Source organism: Schistocerca cancellata, chromosome 5 (genome assembly GCF_023864275.1).
Source record: "Schistocerca cancellata isolate TAMUIC-IGC-003103 chromosome 5, iqSchCanc2.1, whole genome shotgun sequence".
Taxonomy (NCBI): Eukaryota; Metazoa; Arthropoda; class Insecta; order Orthoptera; family Acrididae; genus Schistocerca; species Schistocerca cancellata.
The window spans coordinates 612,889,863-612,915,479 of NC_064630.1; the positions used below are offsets into that span (position 1 = coordinate 612,889,863).

General features: G+C 42.1%; 1 protein-coding gene across 1 annotated transcript in view; it reads left to right on the top strand.

Moving 5' to 3' along the window:
- Positions 1–2,245: 2,245 nt before the first annotated feature.
- The window catches only part of LOC126188718 (lutropin-choriogonadotropic hormone receptor-like), a 379,983-nt gene continuing 356,611 nt past the window's right edge, over positions 2,246–25,617 (top strand). Inside the window, exons 1-2 of the mRNA XM_049930326.1 lie at positions 2,246–2,316; positions 17,682–17,756. Coding sequence (XP_049786283.1) covers positions 2,246–2,316; positions 17,682–17,756 — 146 coding nt within the window. The remainder of the gene's footprint in view (positions 2,317–17,681; positions 17,757–25,617) is intronic.

The window sequence follows — 25,617 nt, forward strand, 5'->3', positions numbered from 1 at the left end:
CTGATGGAATGTTATCTATCCCTTCTGCCTTAATTGACCGTAAGTCCTCCAAAGCTCTTTTAAATTCCGATTCTAATACTGGATCCCCTATCTCTTCTAAATCGACTCCTGTTTCTTCTTCTATCACATCAGACAAATCTTCACCCTCATAGAGGCTTTCAATGTATTCTTTCCACCTATCTGCTCTCTCCTCTGCATTTAACAGTGGAATTCCCGTTGCACTCTTAATGTTACCACCGTTGCTTTTAATGTCACCAAAGGTTGTTTTGACTTTCCTGTATACTGAGTCTCTCCTTCCGACAATCATACCTTTTTCGATGTCTTCACATTTTTCCTGCAGCCATTTCGTCTTAGCTTCCCTGCACTTCCTATTTATTTCATTCCTCAGCGACTTGTATTTCTGTATTCCTGATTTTCCCGGAACATGTTTGTACTTCCTCCTTTCATCAGTCAACTGAAGTATTTCTTCTGTTACCCATGGTTTCTTCGCAGCTCCCTTCTTTGTACCTATGTTTTCCTTCCCAACTTCTGTGATGGCCCTTTTTAGAGATGTCCATTCCTCTTCAACTGTACTGCCTACTGCGCTATTCCTTATTGCTGTACCTATAGCGTTAGAGAACTTCAAACGTATATCGTCATTCTATAGTACTTCCGTATCCCACTTCTTTGCGTATTGATTCTTCCTGACTAATGTCGTGAACTTCAGCCTACTCTTCATCACTACTGTATTGTGATCTGAGTCTATATCTGCTCCTGGGTACGTCTTACAATCCAGTATATGATTTTGGAATCTCTGTCTGACCATGATGTAATCTAATTGAAATCTTCCCGTATCTCCCGGCCTTTTCCAAGTATACCTTCTCCTCTTGTGATTCTTGAACAGGGTATTCGCTATTATTAGCTGAAACTTGTTACAGAACTCAATTAGTCTTTCTCCTCTTTCATTCCTTGTCCCAAGCCCATGTTCTCTTGTAACCTTTTCTTCTACTCCTTCCCCTACAACTGCATTTCAGTCGCCCATGACTATTAGATGTTCGTCCCCCTTTACATACTGCATTACCCTTTCAGTATCCTCATACACTTTCTCTATCTGTTCATCTTCAGCTTGCGACGTCGGCATGTATACCTGAACTATCGTTGTCGGTGTTGGTCTGCTGTCGATTCTGATTAGAACAACCCGGTCACTGAACTGTTCACAGTAACACATCCTCTGCCCTACCTTCCTATTCATAACGAATCCTACACCTGTTATACCATTTTCTGCTGCTGTTGATATTACCCGATACTCATCTGACCAGAAATCCTTGTCTTCCTTCCACTTCACCTCACTGACCACTACTATATCTAGATTGAGCCTTTGCATTTCCCTTTTCAGATTTTCTAGTTTCCCTACCACGTTCAAGCTTCTGACATTCCACGCCCCGACTCGTAGAACGTTATCCTTTCGTTGATTATTCAATCTTTTTCTCATTGTAACCTCCCCCTTGGCAGTCCCCTCCCGGAGATCCGAATGGGGGACTATTTCGGAATCTTTTTCCAATGGAGAGATCATCATGACACTTCTTCAATTACAGGCCACATGTCCTGTGGATACACGTTACATGTCTTTAATGCAGTGGTTTTCATTGTCTTCTGCACCCTTATGTCGTTGATCATTGCTGATTCTTCCGCCTTTAGGGGCAATTTCCCACCCCTAGGACGTTGAGTACAGGTTTATATTCAATTACGAGGGTAACGTAACCAAATTTATATTGTTGCTACCATGAAAAGCAAAACAGCAGAAGAACTTCTTACCAGCCACTTAATATCTTCAGTACAATAGGTGCCCCAAGGGTGCTTCAGTTGGATACCGGGAGGGGAGAGAAGTTTCGCACCAAATTATAAATTAACTAAATGACATGTGGTCTAAAATGAGACTGGTACACGGAAAACCTAAACATAGCCGAACCGAAGGTTCCATCGAACGCGCCAACCAGGATATTCAGAATATAATAATGACACGGATGAAGACGAAGGAATCAATACATTCGGCTGAGAGACTCCGAATCATTCAAATCATGGAAAACCGTTCGTTTCATCGAAGCATTCATCAGTCGCCAGTTGCGAAGCGAAAGTGGGTCTGACACCTGAAATCTGCCCAGGGAGGTTACGTATAACATAGTGGCAGATGAAGACCTTCAGAACATTGAACAAAATTGCAGGATGCTATAAATGTAGGAACTTTCCCGATAATGCAGCCGCCGCCATGGCGGTGGAACCACTGGAACCTACAGACCAGTTGTCTGACAGGAACGGTGCGAAAATATTGTGTCTGATGTATAGTCCAGCTTATTGTTCTGTATCCTGCGATAAATAGGTCCTTGTAGTTTGTGGAATAACTAAAGAAAATTACTTGCAGACTATGTCAAAATAAACAAGAAATTAGGAAAAGCGGTCAGGAGCTAATGTCAGTTTGCAAAGGCAATGTGTGAAAATACTTAAAATTCTGATTCAAATTTCCCACCAGCAGAAGCTGAAATCAGTGTTCGCCAAATGAATGTTCGCCAAGGCCCATTGAGAAGCTATTTGACTGAGTCATAGTTGCTTCAATCGCGAAAACTGACAATGGCCGGGAGGACGGAGTGATGACGATGTGGCACTTCTCTATATCCGTATCCACTAAGGCCCATCGGTTGAGGTGCCGTTTGGCGTTTATAGGTCTGTTCGGACGGAATTACAACTGTAATAAATGATAGTGATAAAATGAGTTGACTGTATAAAGTTTGAAGTCATATACGCTCATCAAGTTTCGAAACAGTTATGCAGTTACAAATGTCATAATAGTTCACATTGTAAACCTAGTGAAGACAAATTTTCATGAATGAGACTGATGAAATGAACAGCTTATATAAAGTTAGAAATTACATAGACTCTTCAACTCCACTCAGTTTTATTCTTCTAACTTGAAACACGTATGTAACATAGCAGCGATGGTGAGGCACGTTAAAATCTTTGACCAGAGAGCCTATAATCGTAGTTAGTCTGCGCTTGACCGCGCGAGTGTTGCGAGCAGTTCAGTGGTAGTCGTCATGTAGTGCAGTACGCTAGTAGTCGTCATGCAGAGCAGTCGGTCAGTAGTAGCAGCCCAGTGCGGTTGTGAGATGTAGTCTGTCGGCAACACTGGTCAAGATGCTGAATGAGGTATATTGTTAATTAAGGTAATCATCAGATAATGTAAAGTTTATTTATTGTAATTAATTTCGAACAAGTGCCCCAATAATAATTTTGATTTCAAAGCATTTTACAAAAAAAATTTATTTAATTGAATTAACGATTTCGTTCCACTTCCCTTAAAGAAAAGTTTCAGTTAAATTACAAAAAAAAGGAATATTATTATTTGCAATGCAGTTCCTCCAAGCTGTGCGCAAGAATAAGAGCAGAAATTTGACTAGAAGTTTCAATGAGGTAAGAATTTAATTCTGATTTGCACAGGGCCAAAGACCGATATTTCGGTTTAAATGAATTATCATTATCACTGAGATTTCATTAGCACTGAATTGTTTTTCATTATTTTTGTGGGAGCTTACACCAGAGTCAGATTGCGAATTTTTGTTTAATTGTCATTGTCAGTAAATTTCATTGCGGGAGGTTACACTTGGCTCCCATTTTTATTAAATATTGTCCAATTTCTTTTAAATTTTTGTGGGGAGGTTACAAACTTCAGCTAATGAGTCCACGCCATTTCGCGAATTGTCCGGTCAAATACCAAAATCAAGAAAAGATCGGACGTTGGCAGCTCAATTTACAGCGAAAATGGCCATTTACTCACCTTGCCGGTCATTTTCCGCTGTGTCCGATTTCGCACTTCGGCCGTAATACATACATATTCCTGTACGGTGACTAGTTCTGAACGAGTCCGTTCATTTTTGAAACATTGCCTGTGTGTTTATCATGTGACTGTAAAATAAGGCCAGGCAATGCTTCGCAAGTAGCCGGACTCGTTCGCAACTAGTTGCAATTATGGAATACGTATACAACTATATCATGAAACTTAATACATAATAAAAAATAGTTGCTGCACTTTAATGTCAGCGCTGTCTTGGAATTGCGCATATAAATGGAGTTTCGTAAGCGTCCAATGTATGTGAAAGAAAAGCTTACAATGCCTGTGTCATTGGTTTCTTACTTATAGCTCTTAGTCGTTTGAAGCGAAGACAGATAAAATACTGGAGGCTGCTCATCGTCAACTGGAGTGATGCATGCTAGGAATTTGTACGAGAGACAGGTAACAAAACAAACAGTAGAAGATATAGACTGACTTCTTAAACGTAAATATGACTACAAAGAAAATTTAATCGAAGGTAGAAGGACACGTCCCTTTGTGATTGGTTGACAGGTAAAACAGTTGCAGTCCAGAATATAAGATACGACTGAGAGGACAACGTCACTGAAGATGAGGAATGGCGTTAGAAAATATGCTTGTGTACAGTGGATGTGTACAGTTGAAGATCGTAAAGCAACGCAAGGTTCACAGGAGGCATTTATGCAGCGCTGTGTCCCATATGCTTGATGACAATGATGACCTTCTTCCATTAATATTTGAGGTTTGTCTGCGCTAGAGGCATACTACATAAACCAAAATGAATATGAAATAGATATGTTCCATCAAACCGCATTAAGGTTCTATTAACATCCACCAGAGCTGCAGAAATTAGTTTTAGGAATATGACATCTTGCCCATCTCCTTTCCAAAATCTGTATTTCTCACAATCATTACTAAATTTAGCGTTAGGGTGACCATAATCATTAAAGTTCCAGTTTCGAAACGCTGTTACAAAAGTATCACTGTTCAAAATGACGTCAAATTTGAAAGGAATGTTAGCGAAGAAGGTAAAAACGTTAAGGAAACATTAAAAATTTAACGAAAATTTTCGCCCTTTACCGCGCTGTAATCATAATATCGTTAATACGTTCGGCTACAAAACATAAACGAATCACAGTACGCGGCTATGGTATGAGCTGCACGTGAAAGTACACTAATGGCAATTATAATTGCTACACCAAGAAGAAAAGCAGATGATAAACGGGTATTCATTGGACAAATATATTACACTAGAACTGACATGTGATTACATTTTCAAGCAGTTTGGGTGCATAGATCCTGAGAAATCAGTACCCTGAACAACCACCTCTGGCCGTAAAAACGGCTTTGATACAACTGAGCATTGATTCAAACAGAGCTTGGATGGCATGTACAGGTACAGGTGCCCATGCAGCTTCAACACGATAACACAGTTCATCAGGAGTAGTGACTGCCGTATTGTGACGAGCCAGTTGCTCGGCCACGATTGACCAGACGTTTTCAATTGATGAGAGATCTGGACAATGTGCTCGCCAGGGCAGCAGTCGAAGATTTACTATATCCAGAAAGGCACGTACAGGACCTGCAACATGCGGTCGTGCATTATCCTGCTGAAATGTAGGGTATCGCTGGGATCGAATGAAAGGTAGAACCACGAGTCGTAACACATCTGAAATGTAACGTCCACTGTTCAAAGTGCCGTCAGTGCGAGCAAGAGATGACCGAGACGTGAAACCAATGGCACCCCATACCATCACGCCGGGTGATACACCAGTACGGCGATGACGAATACACGCTTCCAATGTGCGTTCACCACGATGTCGCCAAACACGGATGCGACCATCGTGATGCTGTAAACAGAACCTTGGTTCATCGGAAAAAAATGACGTTTTGCCATTTGTGCACCCACGTTCGTCATTGAGTACACCATCGCAGGCGCTCCTGTCTATGATGCAGCGTCAAGGGTAACAGCAGTCATCGTCTCCGAGCTGATAGTCCATGCTGCTGCAAACGTCGTCGAACTGTTCGTGCAAACGTCCCCATCTGCTGACTCAGGGATCGAGACGTGGCTCCACGATCCGTTACAGCCGTGCGGAAAAGATGCCTGTCATCTCGACTGCTAGTGATACGGGGCCGTTAGGATCCAGCGCGGCGTTCCGTATTACCCTTCTGAACCCACCGATTCCATATTCTGCTAACAGTCACTCTATCTCGACCAACGCGAGCAGCAATGTCGCGATACGATAAACCGCAATCACGATAGGCTACAATCCGACGTTTATCAAAGCCGGAAACGTGATGGTACGCATTTCTCCTCCTTACACGAGGCATCACAACAACGTTTCACCAGGCAACGCCGGTCAACTGCTGTTTGTGTATGAGAAATCGGTTGGAACCTTTCCTCATGTCAGCACGTTGTAGGTGTCGCCACCGGCGCCAACCTAGTATGAATGCTCTAAAAAGCTAATCATTTGCATATCACAGAATATTCTTCCTGTCGTTGAAATCTCGCGTCTGTAGCACGTCATCTTCGTGGTGTAGCAATTTTTAACGGCCAGTAGTGTAAACGTACTGTGGAGTCTAAGTTTGCATTTAACAGTTGTGGGCCTGTTAATTAGGTAAGCCCATCCACCGTGGCAAAGGTCGTACTACGTCGCATCGTGAAAATAGATTTTTAGTTGTCCTGAGACCAAAAACCTCATAAGAAGCAACAGTGACATCGGTTTCTAAATGTCGTCAGACTGGTGCAAGACATGTTCATTATGCTGTCCACCGTTTTCTGTCAAAAGTTTGAATCGAGAAACAGCTTACTCTGCAACAAATCGGAGTGTCTGAGGGATAATATTCAGAATGAGTTGTGCAACAAATGTTTTCAAATCAGCCACGTTTGTAATCGCAGTAATGAACATAACATCTTTCAGAAACCTCTCCGCCAGATTTTACACTGTTTAAGAGCAGGTGATTTGCAAGGCCAAGCTCTAGTAAAATGACGGCTGATTATTCAAGCATTCACAAAATGCCTCTACAGCAGCAGCTTCACTGGCCGTACAATGTGCGGAGGAACACCATGTTATGTAAAAATTATCCAACCGACATATCCACGCTGTTGAAGGATTAGAATAACGTTGATACTCAAAAGTCTCTCATATCGTTTACCAGTGACGTTAGAGTTAACGGTACCCACATGACACATCTCTCCGATACAATATCACCGTACGATAAAGAATGCAGTCAACCTGTATACATTTTTGTAGAATGAAGCAGTACCTCTTGAACATATTCTGCATTTCTGTGTTTAATGTGTTCTTGGAGATGGAAATGTGCTTCATCTGTCCAAAGAATGTTCTTTGGCAATTCATTGCCCACCACGCGAGCAACAAATTTTAAAGCAAACGTCTTATTGGTGGGTCAGCATGAAGCGGATCGTGAACGTGGGTTACTTTGTATGGATAGTGTTGCGGAATGTTTCGTAGAATATTATACACGGTGCTCGAGGCATGTCCCAAGTTTGGGCAGTTTCCTGTACACTGCATGTCTGCATATCATCACTCAACCCATCCTGAAGTGTTGTGGCCATATCTTCTACCGATGTCGAATCAATTGTTTTCCTCATTCTGCCACATTAAACTTCAAAAGAACCTCTCTTTTGGAATTTAATAATCATTTTCTCCAGACCCTTGGGTGGCATCAGACTAACGCCTTTCTACATCTACATCTACATCTACATCCATATTCCGCAAGCCATCTGACGATGTGTGGCGGAGGGTACCTTGAGTACTTCTATCGGTTCTCCCTTATATTCCAGTCAAGCACTGTTCGTGGAAAGAAAGATTATCGGTATGCCTCTGTGTGGGCTCTAATCTCTCTGATTTTATCCTCATGGTGTCTTCGCGAGATATACGTAGGAGGGAGCAATAAATTGCTTGAATCCTCGGTGGAGGTATGTTGTCGAAACTTCGACAAAAGCCCGTACCGAACTACTGAGCGTCTCTCTTGCAGAGTCTTCCACTGGAGTTTTTCTATCATCTCCGTAAAGCTTTCGCGATTGCTAAATGATCCTGTAAGGAAGCGCGGTGCTCTCCGTTGGATCTTCTCTATCTCTTCTATCAGCGCTATCGGGTACGGATCCCACACCGGTGAGCAGTAGTCAAGCAGTGGGCGAATAAATATACTGTAACCTACTACCTTTGTTTTCGGACTGCATTTCCTTAGGATTCTTCCAATGAATCTCAGTGTGGCATCTGCTTTACCGACGATTAATTTTATTTGATATATGGTCATTCCATTTCAAATCACTCCTAATGCCTACTCCCAGATAATTTATGGAATTAAATGCTTCCAGTTGCTGAGCTGCTATATTGTAGCTAAATGATAAAGGATCTTTCTTTCTGTGTATTCGCAGCACATTACACTTGTCTACATTGAGATGCAATTGCCGTTCGCTGCATCATGCGTCGATTCGTTGCAGATATCCTGCTCGGCCGAAGTGGCCGTGCGGTTAAAGGCGCTGCAGTCTGGAACCGCAAGACCGCTACGGTCGCAGGTTCGAATCCTGCCTCGGGCATGGATGTTTGTGAGGTCCTTAGGTTAGTTAGGTTTAACTAGTTCTAAGTTCTAGGGGACTAATGACCTCAGCAGTTGAGTCCCATAGTGCTCAGAGCCATTTGAACCATATCCTGCATTTCAGTACAATTTTCCATTGTTCCAACCTCTCGATATACTACATCATCCGCAAAAAGCCTCAGGGAACTTCCGATGTTATCCACAAGGTCATTTATGAATATATTGTGAATAGCAACGGTCCTACGACACTCCCCTGCGGCACACCTGAAATCACTCTTACTTCGGAAGACGTCTCTCCATTGAGAATAACATGCTGCATTCTTTTGTCTAGGAACTCTTCAATCCTATCACACAATTGATCTGATAGTCCATATGCTCTTACTTTGTTCATTAAACGACTGTGGGGAGCTGTATCAAATGCCTTGCGGAAGTCAAGAAACACGGCATCTACCTGTGAACCCGTGTCTATGGCCCTCTGAGTCTCGTGGACGAATAGTGCGAGCTGGGTTTCACACGATCGTCTTTTTCGAAACCCTCGCTGATTCCTACAGAGTAGATTTCTAGTCTCCAGAAAATCCATTATACTCCAGCATAAAACGTGTTCCAAAATTCTACAACTGATCGATGTTAGAGATATACGTCTACAGTTCTGCACATCTGTTCGACGTCCCTTCTTGAAAACGGGGATGACCTGTGCCCTTTTCCAATCTTTTGGAACGCTGCGCTCTGCTAGAGACCAACAGTACTCCACTGCAAGAAGGGGGGCAAGTTCCTTCGCGTACTCTGTGTGAAATCGAACTGGCATCCCATCAGGTCCAGCGGCCTTTCATCTTTTGAGCACTTTTAATTGTTTTTCTATCCCTCCGTCATCTATTTCGATATCTACCACTTCGTCATCTGTGCGACAATCTAGAGAAGGAACTACAGTGCAGTCTTCCTCTGTGAAACACCTTTGGAGAAAGACGTTCAGTATTTCGGCGTTTAGTCTGTCATCGTCTGCTTCAGTACCATTTTGGTCGCAGAGTGTCTGGACATTTTGTGTTTATCGACCTACCGCTTTGACATAAGACCAAAATTTCTTAGGATTTTCTGCCAAGTCAGTAGATAGAACTTTACTTTCGAATTCGTTGAACGCCTCTCGCATACCATTCCTCACACTACATTTCGCTTCGTCTAATTTTCTTTTGTCTGCACGGCCTTTTTGCATATCCATGACTGTCAGGAAATTCTGCAGAGCTACTGGCGCACGCTCACCGTTATTGTAAAAGAGCTTTACTAGCATTATCTAAATCTCAGAGTACTTAATCGACACGACCATTTCGCATGCTCATCACGTGTTAACATAGACATTCATGCCGAGCGTCTCAGACGCAAACTCAGGACATCCCTGTACCCCGCGTCTTTTATATTGCATATTCTGGCGCTGCGGCGCCGTCCGGTGGTAAAATTTTCGTTATTTTTTTCCCCAAAAGTTTTCCCCCTTTTTCGATAACATTAAATTCAGATTTGTCGTCAGTTTCAGATGTGGTTCTTTTCTGAGCGTTTTGAAACTGAAATTTAAATTACAATAAACCTGCATCTAGTGTCGTGTACCACCATAAATTGAATCAACGCGGTTTTTGCCGAAAGATCTTAGCGTGGATTTTGTTGACACTGGTCAAAAATTTGCTCTGAATCTATGACTACAGGAAACTTGCTCAAGAACGCTGATACCTTCGTGTCGATCACGATACTTTAGTGGCCTGTTACGCTATGATCACCCCAACTGGCAGGTTGTTTGTTTGACTAATTAATATCTGTTTTGATAATTTTCGTGAATGCGTTGCACATTATTGTAGGGACGGAGATAGGTTTCGTGTCATGTATGTAACGTTTATATAGTAATGGGAAATTCCTTTCCTCTTGCACGTTGTAATTGCACTGCCTTACCTCCAGCTTCAGCCATTTCTATTGAATGTATGTTCTCGAAGCTCCTCTACTTTCTAGTACTCAGAGTGGCTTTAAGCTCCTCACGTTAATATCTGGTTTTATTCCTTCATAATGTTCTTCATTATTTCTCTTATAAAATTTGCACTGTGTGTCATCATGTATTTTAAAAGACAGTAGTGAATACCTCTATTCCATTAGCTTATACCAGTCTTGTTCGATTTATCGTATTCTCTCTCATTAACCTTTTTTTGTTCTATTTAGGATTTTTCCTTTTTTTTTTAGATAACATTTACAACGTCCTTAAATTCTTGCTTTTTGGTTAACAGTTTCACTTTCTGTTTTAGATTTTTTTTTATCTTCGCCACATCTGAATCGTCTTATGTTTGCGTAACTACTTTTGTTAATAATTATCTCTTCATTTACATATGTGTGCTCTTAGTAATATGCTAAACATATTGGATAATTCTTTTTCATTGTCTTTGTTTCTTTACCCTGCATTTTGCTAGGCACTCATAATTTGTAAGTGACCTATGGCCGACATGTGCTGTAAAACATTATTGTTGATAGTTGGGAAATTTTACTTTTATTCCAGTTGTTCCTTGCTGATCTGCTTTTGCATCATGTGGATAAATGTTTTTACGGCAAAAATAATACAGTTCTGTGCACATTCTACCAATGCAAAACATTTGTCATTTCTACTATCAGGAAAAATAATTCTCACCGAATAACCGTTCTTAAATTATGTCCTAATTTAAAATTATATACCCCATTATCATTTTAGTGGGACTTCATTGCTAGTAATCAGTTACCATAATTCTTTGTAGAGAACTTGCACCTCATAATCAGAATGGTGGGTACATAGATTTCAGTGGTTTACATAGAATGATGTTCAGACAAGAGAGAAAGAAACAAGGCCTGCTATATTTTTACACTTAATTACCTCGTTTACAGTCACGAATAACCATAAAATGCTGTTCTGTAGTATTCCATATCAGTTACCTTTAAGCTTTAATTTTAATTTAATTTAAATTGCCTTTTTTGTCGAAGTTTTGATAACGTTTTCACTCGATATTTACTTCACTTCACTTTCAACTACAGTAATCTGTTTTCGGATCCTAAATTGTGTAGTTTATTGTTCCAAAATACATGTAGCACAAAACTTTGTTTCAATGAGACCATGATATTTTTTTTCGTAAACGTCTAGCAAGCTGTATCCACAATGTAGCTTAAGAGTACTCCATGTATGCCATTGTTGCATGAGATCTATCTTTTCCTTTACCAGATTTGGAAAATGGAAATATCAGTAAGTTTTACGTGGTAGCAGACCCTTCGAAAACCATAAGAATATTTCACTAGACGGCAATGCTCAAACTTGGTGGAACTGTGCTCACAGCAATTCCAACTAATGCCTGGATCATAGCTTGTAGGCTTTCACGGCCGGCGTCTTCAGTAATTAAAACTTCCGGGCTAAGAGGCCGTGGTCCAATAGTAGAAATACTTCTCCCTGACGTTTCGTTGCCAGCTGCGGGCAACATCATCTGAGGTGAGTCTACGGCTAGACTCACCTCAGATGATGTTGCCAGCAGCAGGCAACGAAATGTCAGGGAGAAATATTTCTACTATTGGACCACGGCCTCGTAGCCCGGAAGTTTTAATTACTAATGCCTGGATGTTTCTAAATCTCAGAGTACTTAATCGACACGACCATTTCTCATGCTGATCACGTGTTAACATAGGCTTCAAGTTAATATCGTTATTTAGCAGTCAGTACTCTTGATGTGGCCCATAATACAAGGATATTTGTGCCCCATCAAGACGGTTAGCTTGTACTAAAGTCTGCAGTGGTGGTCCGCCTAGATTTGACGTTGGACCTGCATTGATCGGTATTCTTAAACCTCATTAAGATTCAATTAAAAGCTCGTCCGCCGATGCTGAGGTCACTGGAGCACAAATTTGTGTTATGGAAGTATACCAATAGAAATCGGCCTTTTGAAAGAAATTATACTAATATTTGATTCAAACGGCTTAGGAAAACGACAGAAAACCTAAATCCGAATGGAATCCGGGATTCGCACTCTGCTCAGCCCGAAACCGATTTCTATTTCTTAACTACTGTCTCTTGACCCTAACACACAGTACATCAATGAAGCCCGAATTAGAATTATTCACAAGTGTGACATTTGGTTCACGAATCAAACAAATTCCAGTTCAAATCTATCGAGAACGAACCACGTACAAACTTCATTTCAACTTATCGTATCTCAAAGGAAGCGCTGCATCTCTTTAAATCTGATTTATGTCAGTAAATATCTATTAGGAAGATCTTGTTTCGTGAATGGAATAATCTTTTTATTTCTTCCATTCTTTCCTTCCAAGCTGTGGTTTTCAGGAAATTTTCCTTACTATCAAGCAAAAATGTGTTTATTCCTACAGGATGGCGCACGAAATGTGTTACCAATTGTTTGTTTCACAATTTACGACGCACATTAGATATCCCGCTGGGATCTCTACAGCAGTACCAGCAGAGCTTGGAAAAACAAATGAATTACCAAATGACGTGTAATTCACGATACTGCCGCTAGGAGACTAGTAAGCAGCAATGGCTGACTGACGACACAGCAACGATCGGCAATTGTGTTAACTATTTCATGAAACGAAAAGCCTTGTGACTCAGAGGCGTTTCCGACAACAGTTTAACACACGATGGATCCGTTGCAAGAAGACCATCCACAGGTTGTACCATGAATTTGTACAGGAAGGAACAGTATTGGAAGCGAAGCGACCTCGGCCTAAGCCTGTTTGTTCGCCGGAAAATATTGAAGCGGTACGAGTCGCTGTACAGAGAAGTCCCGGGAAATCGTGTAGAAAGACAGCAGTGCAACTGGGAATATCCAGACGCTCCGTTCAACGGATTATTAAAAGTGACCTCCATATGTACCCATACAAGATGACCTGTGCACAGAAGCTCACTGAAGAACACTAGCAGCAGAGACTATTGTTTGTTCAGTGGGCGGAGGACAGGGAAGAAACTCTCAGCAACGTTTGGTTTTCAGACGAGGTGCATTTTCATTTAGATGGTGTGGTTAGCAAACAAAATGTACGCTTTTGTGCCACTGAAAACCCACAAGTGCTTCATGAACGACAACATTATGCTCCGAGGATTACGGCGTGGGCAACAATTTCCAGTCACGGACTTATTGGACCCTTTTTCTTTGAAGAAACTGCGAACAGCGAGCGTTATTTGAGCATGCTTCGCAATAGCTTCATTCCACAGCTTCTTGCTACTGCCTTGTCCTTCAACACGCTGTGGTTCATGCAAGATGGAGCAAGGCCACATACTGCAAACACTGTGTTGCAGTTTTTAGACGAGCATTTCGACATGCGGATCATTTCACTCAGGTTTCCAGGTCGCTTCAATGACGGACAAAATTGGCCCCCCACTTGTCCAGACCTCCATCCATGTGACTTTTTTCTTTGGGGGTACCTAAAGGAAAAAAATTTCCCGAAACGTCCACGTGATTTAATGGAGCTCATAAGTCTTATTATTCAAGCTTGCAGTGAAATTACGGAAGACATATGCCATAGAGTAATCACTAACTTCAGTGTTCGTTTGAAGGAAGTTAGGAAACGAAATGGTGAACATATTGAGCATGTGCTGAGTTAGAACAAATCTCCATGGTCGGCTCTTCATTGTAGTATATGTTCCTTTCAGATTGTATTGACAATAAAGTTTATATTGAAAAACAAAATGGTAACTCATTTCGTGCGCCACCCTGTATTTGTCATAGGAAGGATTCTTATTTGTCACAGGAAGCACTGATGACTCCTGTATATGTAGGGCTTACTTCGATAGTGGTACAAGTCCATTACCTCAACTTTCCTGTCTATAATGCTTCTGAAATTAATGAGCCAAACAAACAGAAAGAAAGGTTCGTCTCTAGCAAGAAGTCATATGCTTGAATATTTCTGGTATCTCAACTGCAGATTTTTCAGCACTCATTTAACTTTAGGACTCTATCTCAATGAGAACAAAAATGGACTTGTACCACTATTGAAATAAGCCCTTCATAGAAACACGGAAGAACGAACGAACCCGCAAAATTACAGACCAAGATTCGTCATATCGGTTTGCTGCAGAATACTTGAACATATTCTCAGTTCGAATATCGTAAATTGTCTTGAGAGCGGGGAGCTTATGCCCACGAATCGGCATTGTGTTAGAAAGCATCGCTCGTGCGAAACTTAGCTTGTCCAATTCTTACATGATATACTGCGAACTAAGGATGAAGAGCAACAGACAGATTTCCGGAAAGCATTTGACACGGTTTCCCATTGCCAATTGTTAACGAAGGTACGTGCATAAGGTATAGGTTCACAGATATGTGAGTGGCTTGAATTCTCAAATAATAGAGCCCATTATGTTGTCCTAGACGGAGAGTGTTCATCAAATACAAGTGTATCGTCGGGACTGCCCCCGGGAAGTGTATTAGGACAGCTATTATTTTATGTATACATAAATGATCTAGCAGACAGGGTGGGCATCAAAACTGACGTTGCTTGCTGTTGATGCAGTGATGCACGGACAGGTATCGAAGTTGAGTGACTGTAGGAGGATACAAGATCACTTAGACAAAATTTCTGGTTTTCGTAATGGAAGGCTGCTAACTCTGAACGTAGATAAATGTAAGTTAATGCAGCTAAGTAACAAACCGTAATTTTCCGATACAACATTAGTAGTGTCCTGCTTGATATAGTCACGTCGTCTGGGGGTAACGCTGCAGAGCAATGTGAAATGGGACGGGCATGTGAGGATTGTGGTTGGGAAGGTGAATGGTCAGCTTCGATGTATAGGGACAGTTTTGGGAGGAGGGGGAGGAAGAGGCGGAGGAGGGGGAGGAAGAAGAGATTAGTGTTTATCCTCCCGGCGACAACGACGTCATTAGAGACGGAGCACAATTTTGGTTTAGGGAAGGATGGGGAAGGGAATCGGCCGTGCCTATTGTCAAAGGAATCATCCCGGCATTTGCCTAAAGTGTTTCACGGAATACCGAAATCATGATGGCCAGATGCAGATTTGAACCGTCGTCCTCCCGAATGCGAGTCCCGTGTGCTAAACAATGCACCACCTCGCCCGGTGAGAATTTTGGGAAAGTGTGGTTCATTTGTAAAGGAAAACGCATATGCGACACTAATGTGACCCATTGCTGACTACTGTTCGAGAGTTTAGGATCCTTACTAAGTCAAATTAAAGGAAGCCATCGAAGAAATTCAGCGGCGGGCTGCTAGATTTGTTATCGATAGGTTTCAAAAACATGCAAGCGTTACCGAGATGCTTCGGCAACTCAAATGGGAATCCCGGGAGGGAAATTAAAGTTCTTCTGAGGAACACCAGTGATAAAATTTAGAGAATCGACATTTGAATCTGTCTGTAGAACCATTCCACTGTCACCAGCATACATTTCGCTTAATGATGACAAGATACTAAAAACTAGATCTCGTAAAGAGGCGTGTTGTCACTCGTTTTTTCATCGCTCTGTCTGCGAGTGTAAGAGGAAAAGAAACGGTTAGTAGGAGTACAGGGTGCCCTCCGCCACGGACCATTCGGTGGCTCGCGGAGTATCTGTGTAGATGTAGATGTAGATCCACGGTGATAATCTGTTGTACACTGAAGCACCAAAGAAACTGGTGTAGGCATGCGTATTCAAATACAGAGATACGTAAACGGGCAGAATATGGCGCTGCGGTCGGCAACATCTCTGAAAGACAACAAATGTCTGTCGCAGTTGTTAGATCAGTTACTGTTGCTACAATGGCAGGTTATCAAGATTTAAGTGAGTTTCAACGTGGTGTTATAATCAGCGCACGAGTATGGGACACAGCATCTCCGCGATAGCGATGAAGCGGGGATTTTCCGGCACGAGCATTTCACGAGTGTACTGTGAATATCATGAACCTAGTAAAACATCAAATGTCCGACATCGCTGCGGCCGGAAAAAGGTCCTGCAAAAACGGGGCCACCGACGACTGAAGAGAATCTTTCAAAGTGACAGAAGTGCAACCCTTCCGGAAATTGCTGCAGATTTCAGTGCTGGGCAATCAACAAGTGTTAGCGTGCGAACGATTCAACAAAACATCATCGACATGGACTTTCGGACTCGAAGGCCCACTCTTGTACCCTCGATGACTGCACGGTACAAGGCTTTACGCCTCGCCTGGGCCCGTCAACACCAACATTGGACTACTTATGACTGGAAACATGTTGCCTGGTAGAACGAATTTCGTTTCAAATTGTATCGAGCTGATAGGCTTGTACGGGTATGGAGGCAACCTCGTGAATCCATGGACCCTGCATGTCAACAAGAGACTGTTGAAGCTGGTGAAGGCTCTGTTATGATGTAGGGCTTGTGTAGTTGTAGTGATATGGGACCCTTCATACGTCTAGATACGACTCTAAGAGATGACACGTACGTAAGCATCCTGTCTGATCAACTGTTTCCATTCATGTCCATCGTGCATTCAGAAGCACTTGGGCAATTCCAGCAGGACAATGAGACACCTAATACGTGCAGAATTGCTACAGTGTGGCTCCAGGAACACTCTTCTGAGTTTAAACATTTCCATCGGCCAACAAATTCCGCAGAGATGAACATTATTGAGCATATCTGGATTGCCTTGCAGCTTACTGATCAAAAGACATCTCCACTCACTCGCACTCTAACGGATCTATGGACACCACCGCAGGACTCATGGTGTCAGTTCCCTCCAGCGCTACTTCAGACATTAGCCGAGCCCGTGCCACGCCGTGTTGCAGCACGTTTGTGTGCTCGCGGGGGCCCTACACGATATTATGCAGGTGTACCAGTTTCTTTGGCTCTTCAGTGTGGTATAGCACATTTCTTCGAAGTTTCAGTCACTTATGATTTATCCGATTAAATCTGACAGCCTCAGTCTCAATATAAATACACTAATCCATCTATATACATTGTGTTGTTAATGTGTCAGTGATCTGACACTTCAGCTCATTGTTGTATACTGCTAGTGAAATGTCTGGTTGGTTAAAAAATAAGAAAAACGTTTTGGAACGCCCTGTCGTTTGCCAGGTGACGCGGTTTATTGGCCACTGGACCATCGCTCCATCACCTGATTTCATGGACTGGGATGCATTTCTTGCAAACAGCAAGTTAATTATGAAATTGGTTCGAGGATTAGAAGGTTGAAATATTGAGGAGAGAGATAAAAAAGACGAGAACGGCAGCCATAAGGAAGAATCGTGATAAATATGATATGTTGTAATTTAAAATTAGAGAAGTTGAGTTTCCAATTTTATCTTTTCATTTTTCTGTTGCAGTACGCTTTCCAACGTGCGACACTTGCGAACCATCGAGGAAGGAGTTTTCGAAGGTCTTCTAAATCTGCGAACAATGTGAGTAACAGCGTTTCAAATCTTGGACGCTCTTATGATACTTTCATTTTAGCATAGTGAAAACAGCATCATGAGTGTTATTATTTTTTTCTGTCTGCCTGTCAGTGGAACGACACTTTGTTTTTTTAGACAATCATAATTGTAGATAACACTTAATATATATGCCAAACCGATTGATATTCAGTACACATGTGCAGACATTTTGTACAATGACAAAGAGTTCCGTGAGGACTAAGAAAAAGTTCAGCTACCAAGGTTCTAACGGATTTTACTTTATAATTAAATGACTATGACAACTTAAACCGAAATGTATTTCATGACCGTTTAACTGAGTCTTCCACGTGGTGATGTTCAGAGAACTAAAATTCTTAGAAGTACTGTTTTTATAGTTGTATTCTATTGTATTGTATGTTTTCGACCTAGAAACGACGGAGAGGCTTCGGCCCGCCGTAACACTCAGTGGTTTACAACCCCACAACAGGCCACAGCAGTCCACGCACCCCACCGCCGCCCCACACCGAACCCAGGATTATTGTGCGGTTCGGTCCCAGTGAGTAATTATGGTGTACGTGTATGTGGAATGAGCAATTCAGATCAATCAAATTTCTCCCTCTGTTACTAACTTCTGTGTCTATACTACCCTTCATAGAAGATAACAAGAGTTAAATGAACCACACACGTGCCAAACAGTGTATTACTTCAATGGAAGCGTCATATTTTATGAAGCAGTAAGTTTCATTAATTTATCACCTCTTGGTCTTAGTGTTCTATTCATCTTCTGCTTCAAAAAATAAAAAGAGTTCTTCGTCTCTGTAATATGACTTGCTGAAAATATTCCCAATATTTTTGAGTATCGAATGGAACTAAAGCATTTCTTCTTCATTCAAACCAAGATTTTTGGATTTCTTTGTAGAGTTGAATATTGTTGACTTTTGATTCGTAATTTTCGTATATAAGAATGATTTTCAAAATAACTGGTAGAACGTTACAAAGACTGTCCAGTTCTTATTTTGAGGTTTTCATTGGAAACTGACGCGAGATATCTATTGCGCTTAGGTCGAAAGGTCATTATACTGTTATATTTACTAAAGAAGGTTTTGCCTATTCTGGAGAACAGATTCAGTATACGTATATTGGGTTTAAAAACACGAGACGGACTATGGAAGTAAATGAATATTTTCCTGAAATTACTCACAAAGTGCGAAATGTGAGTAACAGTGGATACGTCGTATTTCTGTTAACGTGTTAGAATTAAGTGCACCAGTCACACTGGAGACGTGCGTGATGTTTAGATGGAGCAGGTAAAAGGGACGCTAACTAATTGCACTGTTATTAGTCTTATTAGTTGTCTGGAAGATTGTCACGGAACATTAATTTAACCATATTTGCGTAAACTCTTAAATTAGTACCTTAGGACATGATGTGGCTTCATTACCCGACCTGCAAATGAGTACAGTACACGCAACAGCTATCTTTCTTCTGAATAAGTCAAAGCAGTGCAATGCAGAGCGTCAGATTAAACGAAACAACTGACCTATAGATGTATTTTCTAGACATGTTGGAAGGAGACAGTGAACTGGACATTATCAAAAAGCTGTGTCAATGAAGTAACGAGTACACGAGTTAAACTAGCTCCCTCCTGATCAATAGAGGCTAGTCATCTTCACTCCAAAATCATCTGGACTGAACGTCACCAAGCGAAGGTGGTGCACGAACGATAGATATTTTATATGCAATAGTAATTTTGTAATTGGTACCGAAATGAAAGTTGTAAAATGCTAACGGCGCTGGTGGCCTGTTAGTGGCTGCCACTCTGAATTACACCGACTGAAATCTGTCGACGTGCTGTTGGCTCCGCACAGATTCGGACGAGAAGTGAAAGCCTTCTGCTCAATGGAAAAGTTAGGTAACCATCGCCGCTAACAAATTAGTCCAGGATGTGGTCCACAAAAATATTAATACACTACTGGCCATTAAAATTGCTACACCAAGAAGAAATGCAGATGATAAACGGGTATTCATTGGACAAATATATTATACTAGAACTGACGTGCGATTACATTTTCACGCAATTTGGGTGCATAGATCCTGAGAAATCAATACTCAGAACAACCAACTCTGGCCGTAATAACGGCCTTCATACGCCTGGCCATTGAGTCAAACAGAGCTTGGATGGCGTGCACAGGTACAACTGCCCATGCTGCTTCAACACGATACCACAGTTCATCAAGAGTAGTGACTGGCGTCTTGTGACGAGCCAGTTGCTCGGCCACCATTGACCAGACGTTTTCAATTGGTGAGAGATCTGGAGAATGAGCTGGCCAGGGCAGCAGTCGAACATTTTCTGTATCCAGAAAGGCCCGTACAAGACCTGCAACATGCGGTCGTGCATTATCCTGCTGAAATGTAGGGTTTGAGGGATCGAATGAAGGTTAGAGCCACGGGTCGTAACACATCTGAAATGTAACGTCCACTGTTCAAAGTGCCGTCAGTGCGAACAATACGTGACCGAGACGTGTAACCAATGGCACCCCATACCATCACGGCGGGTGATAGGCCAGTATGACGATGACGAATACACGCTTTCAATGTGCGTTCGCCGCGATGTCGCCAAACACGGATACGACTATCATGGTGCTGTAAACAGAACCTGCATTCATCCGAAAAAATGACGTTTTGCCATTCGTGCACCCAGTTTCGTCGTTGAATATACCATCGCAGACATTCCTCTCTGTGATGCAGCGTCAAGAATAACCGCAGCCATGGTCTCCGAGCTGATAGTCCATGTTGCTGCAAACGTCGTCGAACTGTTCGTGCAGATGGTTGTTGTCTTGCAAACGTCCCCATCTGTTGACTCGGGGATCGAGACGTGGCTGCGCGACCCGTTACAGCCATGCGGATAAGATGCCTGTCATCTCGACTGCTAGTGATACGAGGCCGTTGGGATCTGGCATGGCGTTCCGTATTACCCTCCTGAACGCACCGATTCCATATTCTGCTAACACTCATTGGATCTCGACCAACGCGACCAGCAATATTGCGATACGATAAACCGCTATCGCGATAGGCTACAATCTGACCTTTATCAAAGTCGGAAACTTGATGGTACGCATTTCTCCTCCTTACACGAGGCATCACAACAACGTTTCACCAGGCAACGCCGGTCAACTGCTGTTTGTGTATGAGAAATCGGTGGGGAACTTTCCTCATGTGAGCACGTTGTAGGTGTCGCCACCGGCGCCAACGTTGTGTGAATGCTCTGAAAAGCTAATCTTTAGCATCTCACAGCATCTTCTTCCTGTCGCCTAAATTTCTCGTCTGTAGCACGTCATCTTCGTGGTGTAGCAATTTTAATTTCCAGTAGTGTAGTAATATTGGGGTGTGGGATTCATCTCGCTACTATAACTAAAGAGTGCTCCAAATTGACTTAAATTTGTTATAATCGCAAGTGCGTGCAAGAACAAACGTGGTTTGATTATAGCACCGTATTAATTCCAAAAATCATATGAGCAGGAAAATTAAAACATAAAATCTTTAAACGGACTCAGATGCGACTGTAGTACAACAGAGCACGCAAGGTTTGGGTAAAGAAAGGGATGAATTTAATAATTCGTAATTCAAAGGAAAAGTACATATACGCGTTTCCGCTGAGGACAATACGATTGCTTCGATCTAGTTGAAAGATATGACATGCAAAATCCCAAAGTGCCTGAATCATTAATGGCCCGGAAGTATTTTAGTGAAATTCTGAAATGAGATCGCATTAAGTTATACAAACGCACCTACGTTCTCCAAACCACTCTCATCTCCCCTTCGTCTTGGCTGCAAGATCTTGCTATGTTTTCTCTCCGCTGGAGCGTGGACTGCATGCGATGTCTTGCCACGCACGTCTCGTGTCAGATACTGGGTGTGAACCCCGACTGAAGATTGCAGTCTCCAAATGGCCTCGATTCCAAGTTCCAAGTGGCTCAGTGTCCTCTCAGTTCCCAGTTCTTCGCGGAACTCCTGCAAAAACTTACAGGCCACAAGCTCAGTGGGCATTTTACAGCCTCCATTTCGGTACAAATTACCAAACTACTTTGCATATAAAATCTATCGTTCGTACTATCTTCCAACGGTGACACTCAATTCAGACGGTTTTGGAGTGTCGATGACTCGTATCCAGTAATCAAGAGAGAGCAGACTTAAGGGCCATGCCGCACTGGGATGCCACGGCATCTCTGCTGGCGTGACGCGGTCTGCCGGTGCGGCTGCCAGCAGGGACGCCACAGGGGGGACTCCGTTAAGATGAAAACGTATTCCATTTTTATGTACACATGCAAACTTGATAATGTAGACGCGAGTAAACATCGAAAAGTGATGAATACAGAAAAATTAACTTTTGGAAGAGGCTTTGTATTGTTGGTTTTTGCGTTCATTATAACACAGCTTGTAATATTTCACAGAAAAGTCGTTTACTTTCATGTGGCATTTTACCTTATATAAAAAGAAAACTAGTCATACGAATCGCTTGTCGTACTCATTGTTGCCTAATTTATTACAGGTATCTGGCGACTGGCTGTTCTTTCATGGAACTGCATTATGGATACCGTCTCGGGCACACAACAATCACAGAATTTGTTCGAGAAGTGTGTATCCTGTTATGGCAGAAACTGTATGGAAGTAAAGTTATGCCGACAACAGAAGAATGGTTAAAAATAGCAAATACCTTCGAAAAGAATGCCAACTTTACTCACTGCATTGGAGAAATTGATGGCAAACATGTACGAGTGATTAAGCCCGCTCACTCAGGTTCCTTGTACTACAACTACAAAAATTACTTTTTTGCTCGCTGTGTGCGATGCTAACTATAACTTTATTTTCGTAGACGTCGGAGCTTATGGAAAAAGTAATGATTCGGCAACTTTCAAAGACAGTTTGTTTTACAAGAAACTAATGAACAATTCCCTGAAGATACCTAAAGCTTCACCACTGACAATTGGCACGAGTGAAAATTTGTTGCGTCCATACGGTGGAAATAATCTTAGTTACGAGAAGAAGATCTTCAATTACAGATTATCCAGGGCTAGGCGTTATGTGGAATGTGCCTTTGGTATCCTCTCCAACAAGTGGAGAATCTTCCATCGTCCACTAAATGTAGGCATTGATTTTGCGCAAGATATAGTTAAAGCTTGTTGTGCTTTGCATAATTTTGTACGTGCAAGAGATGGATTCGTCTATGACGACTCACTTGAAGTAATTGATTTTGAGAACAATGAATGTGTAGGCCATTCAGGCAGAAGCGGTCGATCTGCACTTGCAGTGAGAGACAAATTTTCAGGGTATTTTGTCAATCGTGATCCCCTCAAGTGGCAAAGTATTTACGTTTAGTAAACTTTAGTAATGAAAAATAAAATGTTTTTGAAGCACTTACCGAGATCTTTCTTCACTTCCAAAGACGATTCTTTTCCTCCGAAAATATCAACAACTTGTTCCCAACACGTTTTTTTCAGTTCGCGGTTCGAATAATCCACGGATGATGTGTCCCAAATTGCTGGTCTCGCCTGAATTTCACATATAAAAGCTTCCGTATCGAAACTATCCACGGTGGCACACATGCTAAACTGCAACAGGTGACCGGCAGGTAGCGCGCGGCAAGTGTGCTGGCGTCCGGGTGCGGGAGCTCCCATAAGCCGCCTTGTGTTTCATTTCATACTGCTGGAAGAAAAGCTGTGAGTACGGGTCATAAGTCTTGCTTCGATAGTTCAGCCGGTAGAGTACTTGCCCGCCAAAAGCAAAGGTCTGGAGTTCGAATCTGTGTCCGACACACAGTTCCAGTGTGCCAAGAAATTTCATATCAGCGCACACTCCGCTACGGAATGAAAACTTCATTCTGGAATTTCTTGCTGCTCGCCTCTGTTCTGACAAGACTCTGCTGTTGGGAGCCCGGGCTCTCCGGTGCGATCATGCTCGCCTTGGCTGCCTTCGGGGCTGCTGGCCGGTGCTGTTGACGCACATTTTCTTGTCTTGCTGGGTCAGCAGCCTTACCACACAGTTGCCTTCCGCATGTCTACGCTCTACAGAAGTTTCACACTCTGGCTCACTCACAACTATCGGAAAAGTGGTTCTCACGGTGTTGTCACGGCTCCTCCTGGAAGAAGAAGGAATCATTTAAAACTTAGAAAGTGTTTTAGCGGTTGCCGCCACTGTGATTATATTGAAAACTCCTCTCAGAACTCTCCCAGACAAAACTCTTTTCCAGATTTCAGTTCCTCGGTACTTCAGGAGCAATTATAAAAATCTCTCTTGTCTCCCAAATTTTTTATTGGCAGGTTGAACTATTACTGAGAATTAAAAGAACTCGAAATAAAATTGATATCAAAGTTGAGTATTGCGGTAGGCTGTTCATTATCATAAAGTCCTGAATCCTTAATCATATTTATTAATTACTTATCTCTGTTAGTTTCTTTGTTTGTATGGTGGCCTAAGTTGACAGCACAGGTGCGCTTCCCGACATGTGGTGTTATGATATGGTGTGATTCAATGACTGTGATATAAGCTAGAGAACTACATTCGACAACAGCTTTAAATTCCATTCACAAGCTCCGTGCTCAAAGCACAGTTTCTTACCAATTATACGCATCCACAGTGTCAAATGTTTTTGGGTATTTAGAACTAGTACCTACTGTGTATCCGGGATCAGAGATATTGATCTATACAGTAGTATGTGTGTACCTTTGATCATGACTGTACAGAGAGGACCTTGTTTATTTCAGAGCTAAAAATATCAAGTTTATGCAAAAGTTAATGGAGGTATGGTCCTTCTACACATCGCCGCAACTCGAGTACTAACAAATTCCTTGTAGTCCAATCGTTCCATGAAAGTTTTAGCATGATATCTTAACACATGGCCGGCCGGTGTGGCCGAGCGGTTAAAGGCGCTACAGTCTGGAACCGCACGACCGCTACGGTCGCAGGTTCGAATCCTGCCTCGGGCATGGATGTGTGTGATGTCCTTGGGTTGGTTGGGTTTAAGTAGTTCTAAGTTGTAGGGGACTTATGACCACAGCAGTTGAGTCCCATAGTGCTCAGAGCCATCTTAACACATGTTGTGTTACACTGCCCGTTCTTACGGATTGAGTTTTCCATATATGTTTCCTCGCTGATTCAGTGGATAACTTCTTCATTTTATTTCGCATTTTGATACAAAGAATAAAATTGTATATATTCACAGGGATTACGTTTTGTTGCAATAAATATTTCCTTACCTCTTGTGACATTGCACAGTTTACGTCAACTACGTCACTTGTAGATCATTTATCACAAACATATAGTTTGGAATTTACTCCACTGTTAAAAATAGATAACTTTGTTCTTCCGCCTGTGAAATAACACATGACACAATTGTCATCTTAGAAAGATTCAAGGTTACAGAACCAAGATGTTTTCATTAATTATCTGTGTAGTTTGGGTTCCCTATGCAAGTTTTTCTGTTGGTCCTACCCCATAGTAATGTGACATTATATCTGAGGGACAATATGAAATTAGCGGGTTGTGATCTTCAGTTTGATTCTGGGTCATAAAAGATAGGGTGGGTGAAAGTCATATACATATCCACGCGAGTACTGTGACTGAAAAACTTCCTGTGGTGATGAAGTCTTTTGGAAATAGAAACTGTCGACAACAGTATAGATTTTCCATATCAGCTATGTTTGGAAGAATTTTTATGGGGCTAAATAGAGTAGATGGTATTTACCACAGTGTAATTTACACTCGTGTACGAAAGGTAAGCGTTGTCAGGAAAATGTCAGCAGCGGACAGTCACTGTAAATAATCTGAAAATGACCACAAGGTGGTCGCAACGCGCGAAATATTAGTAACT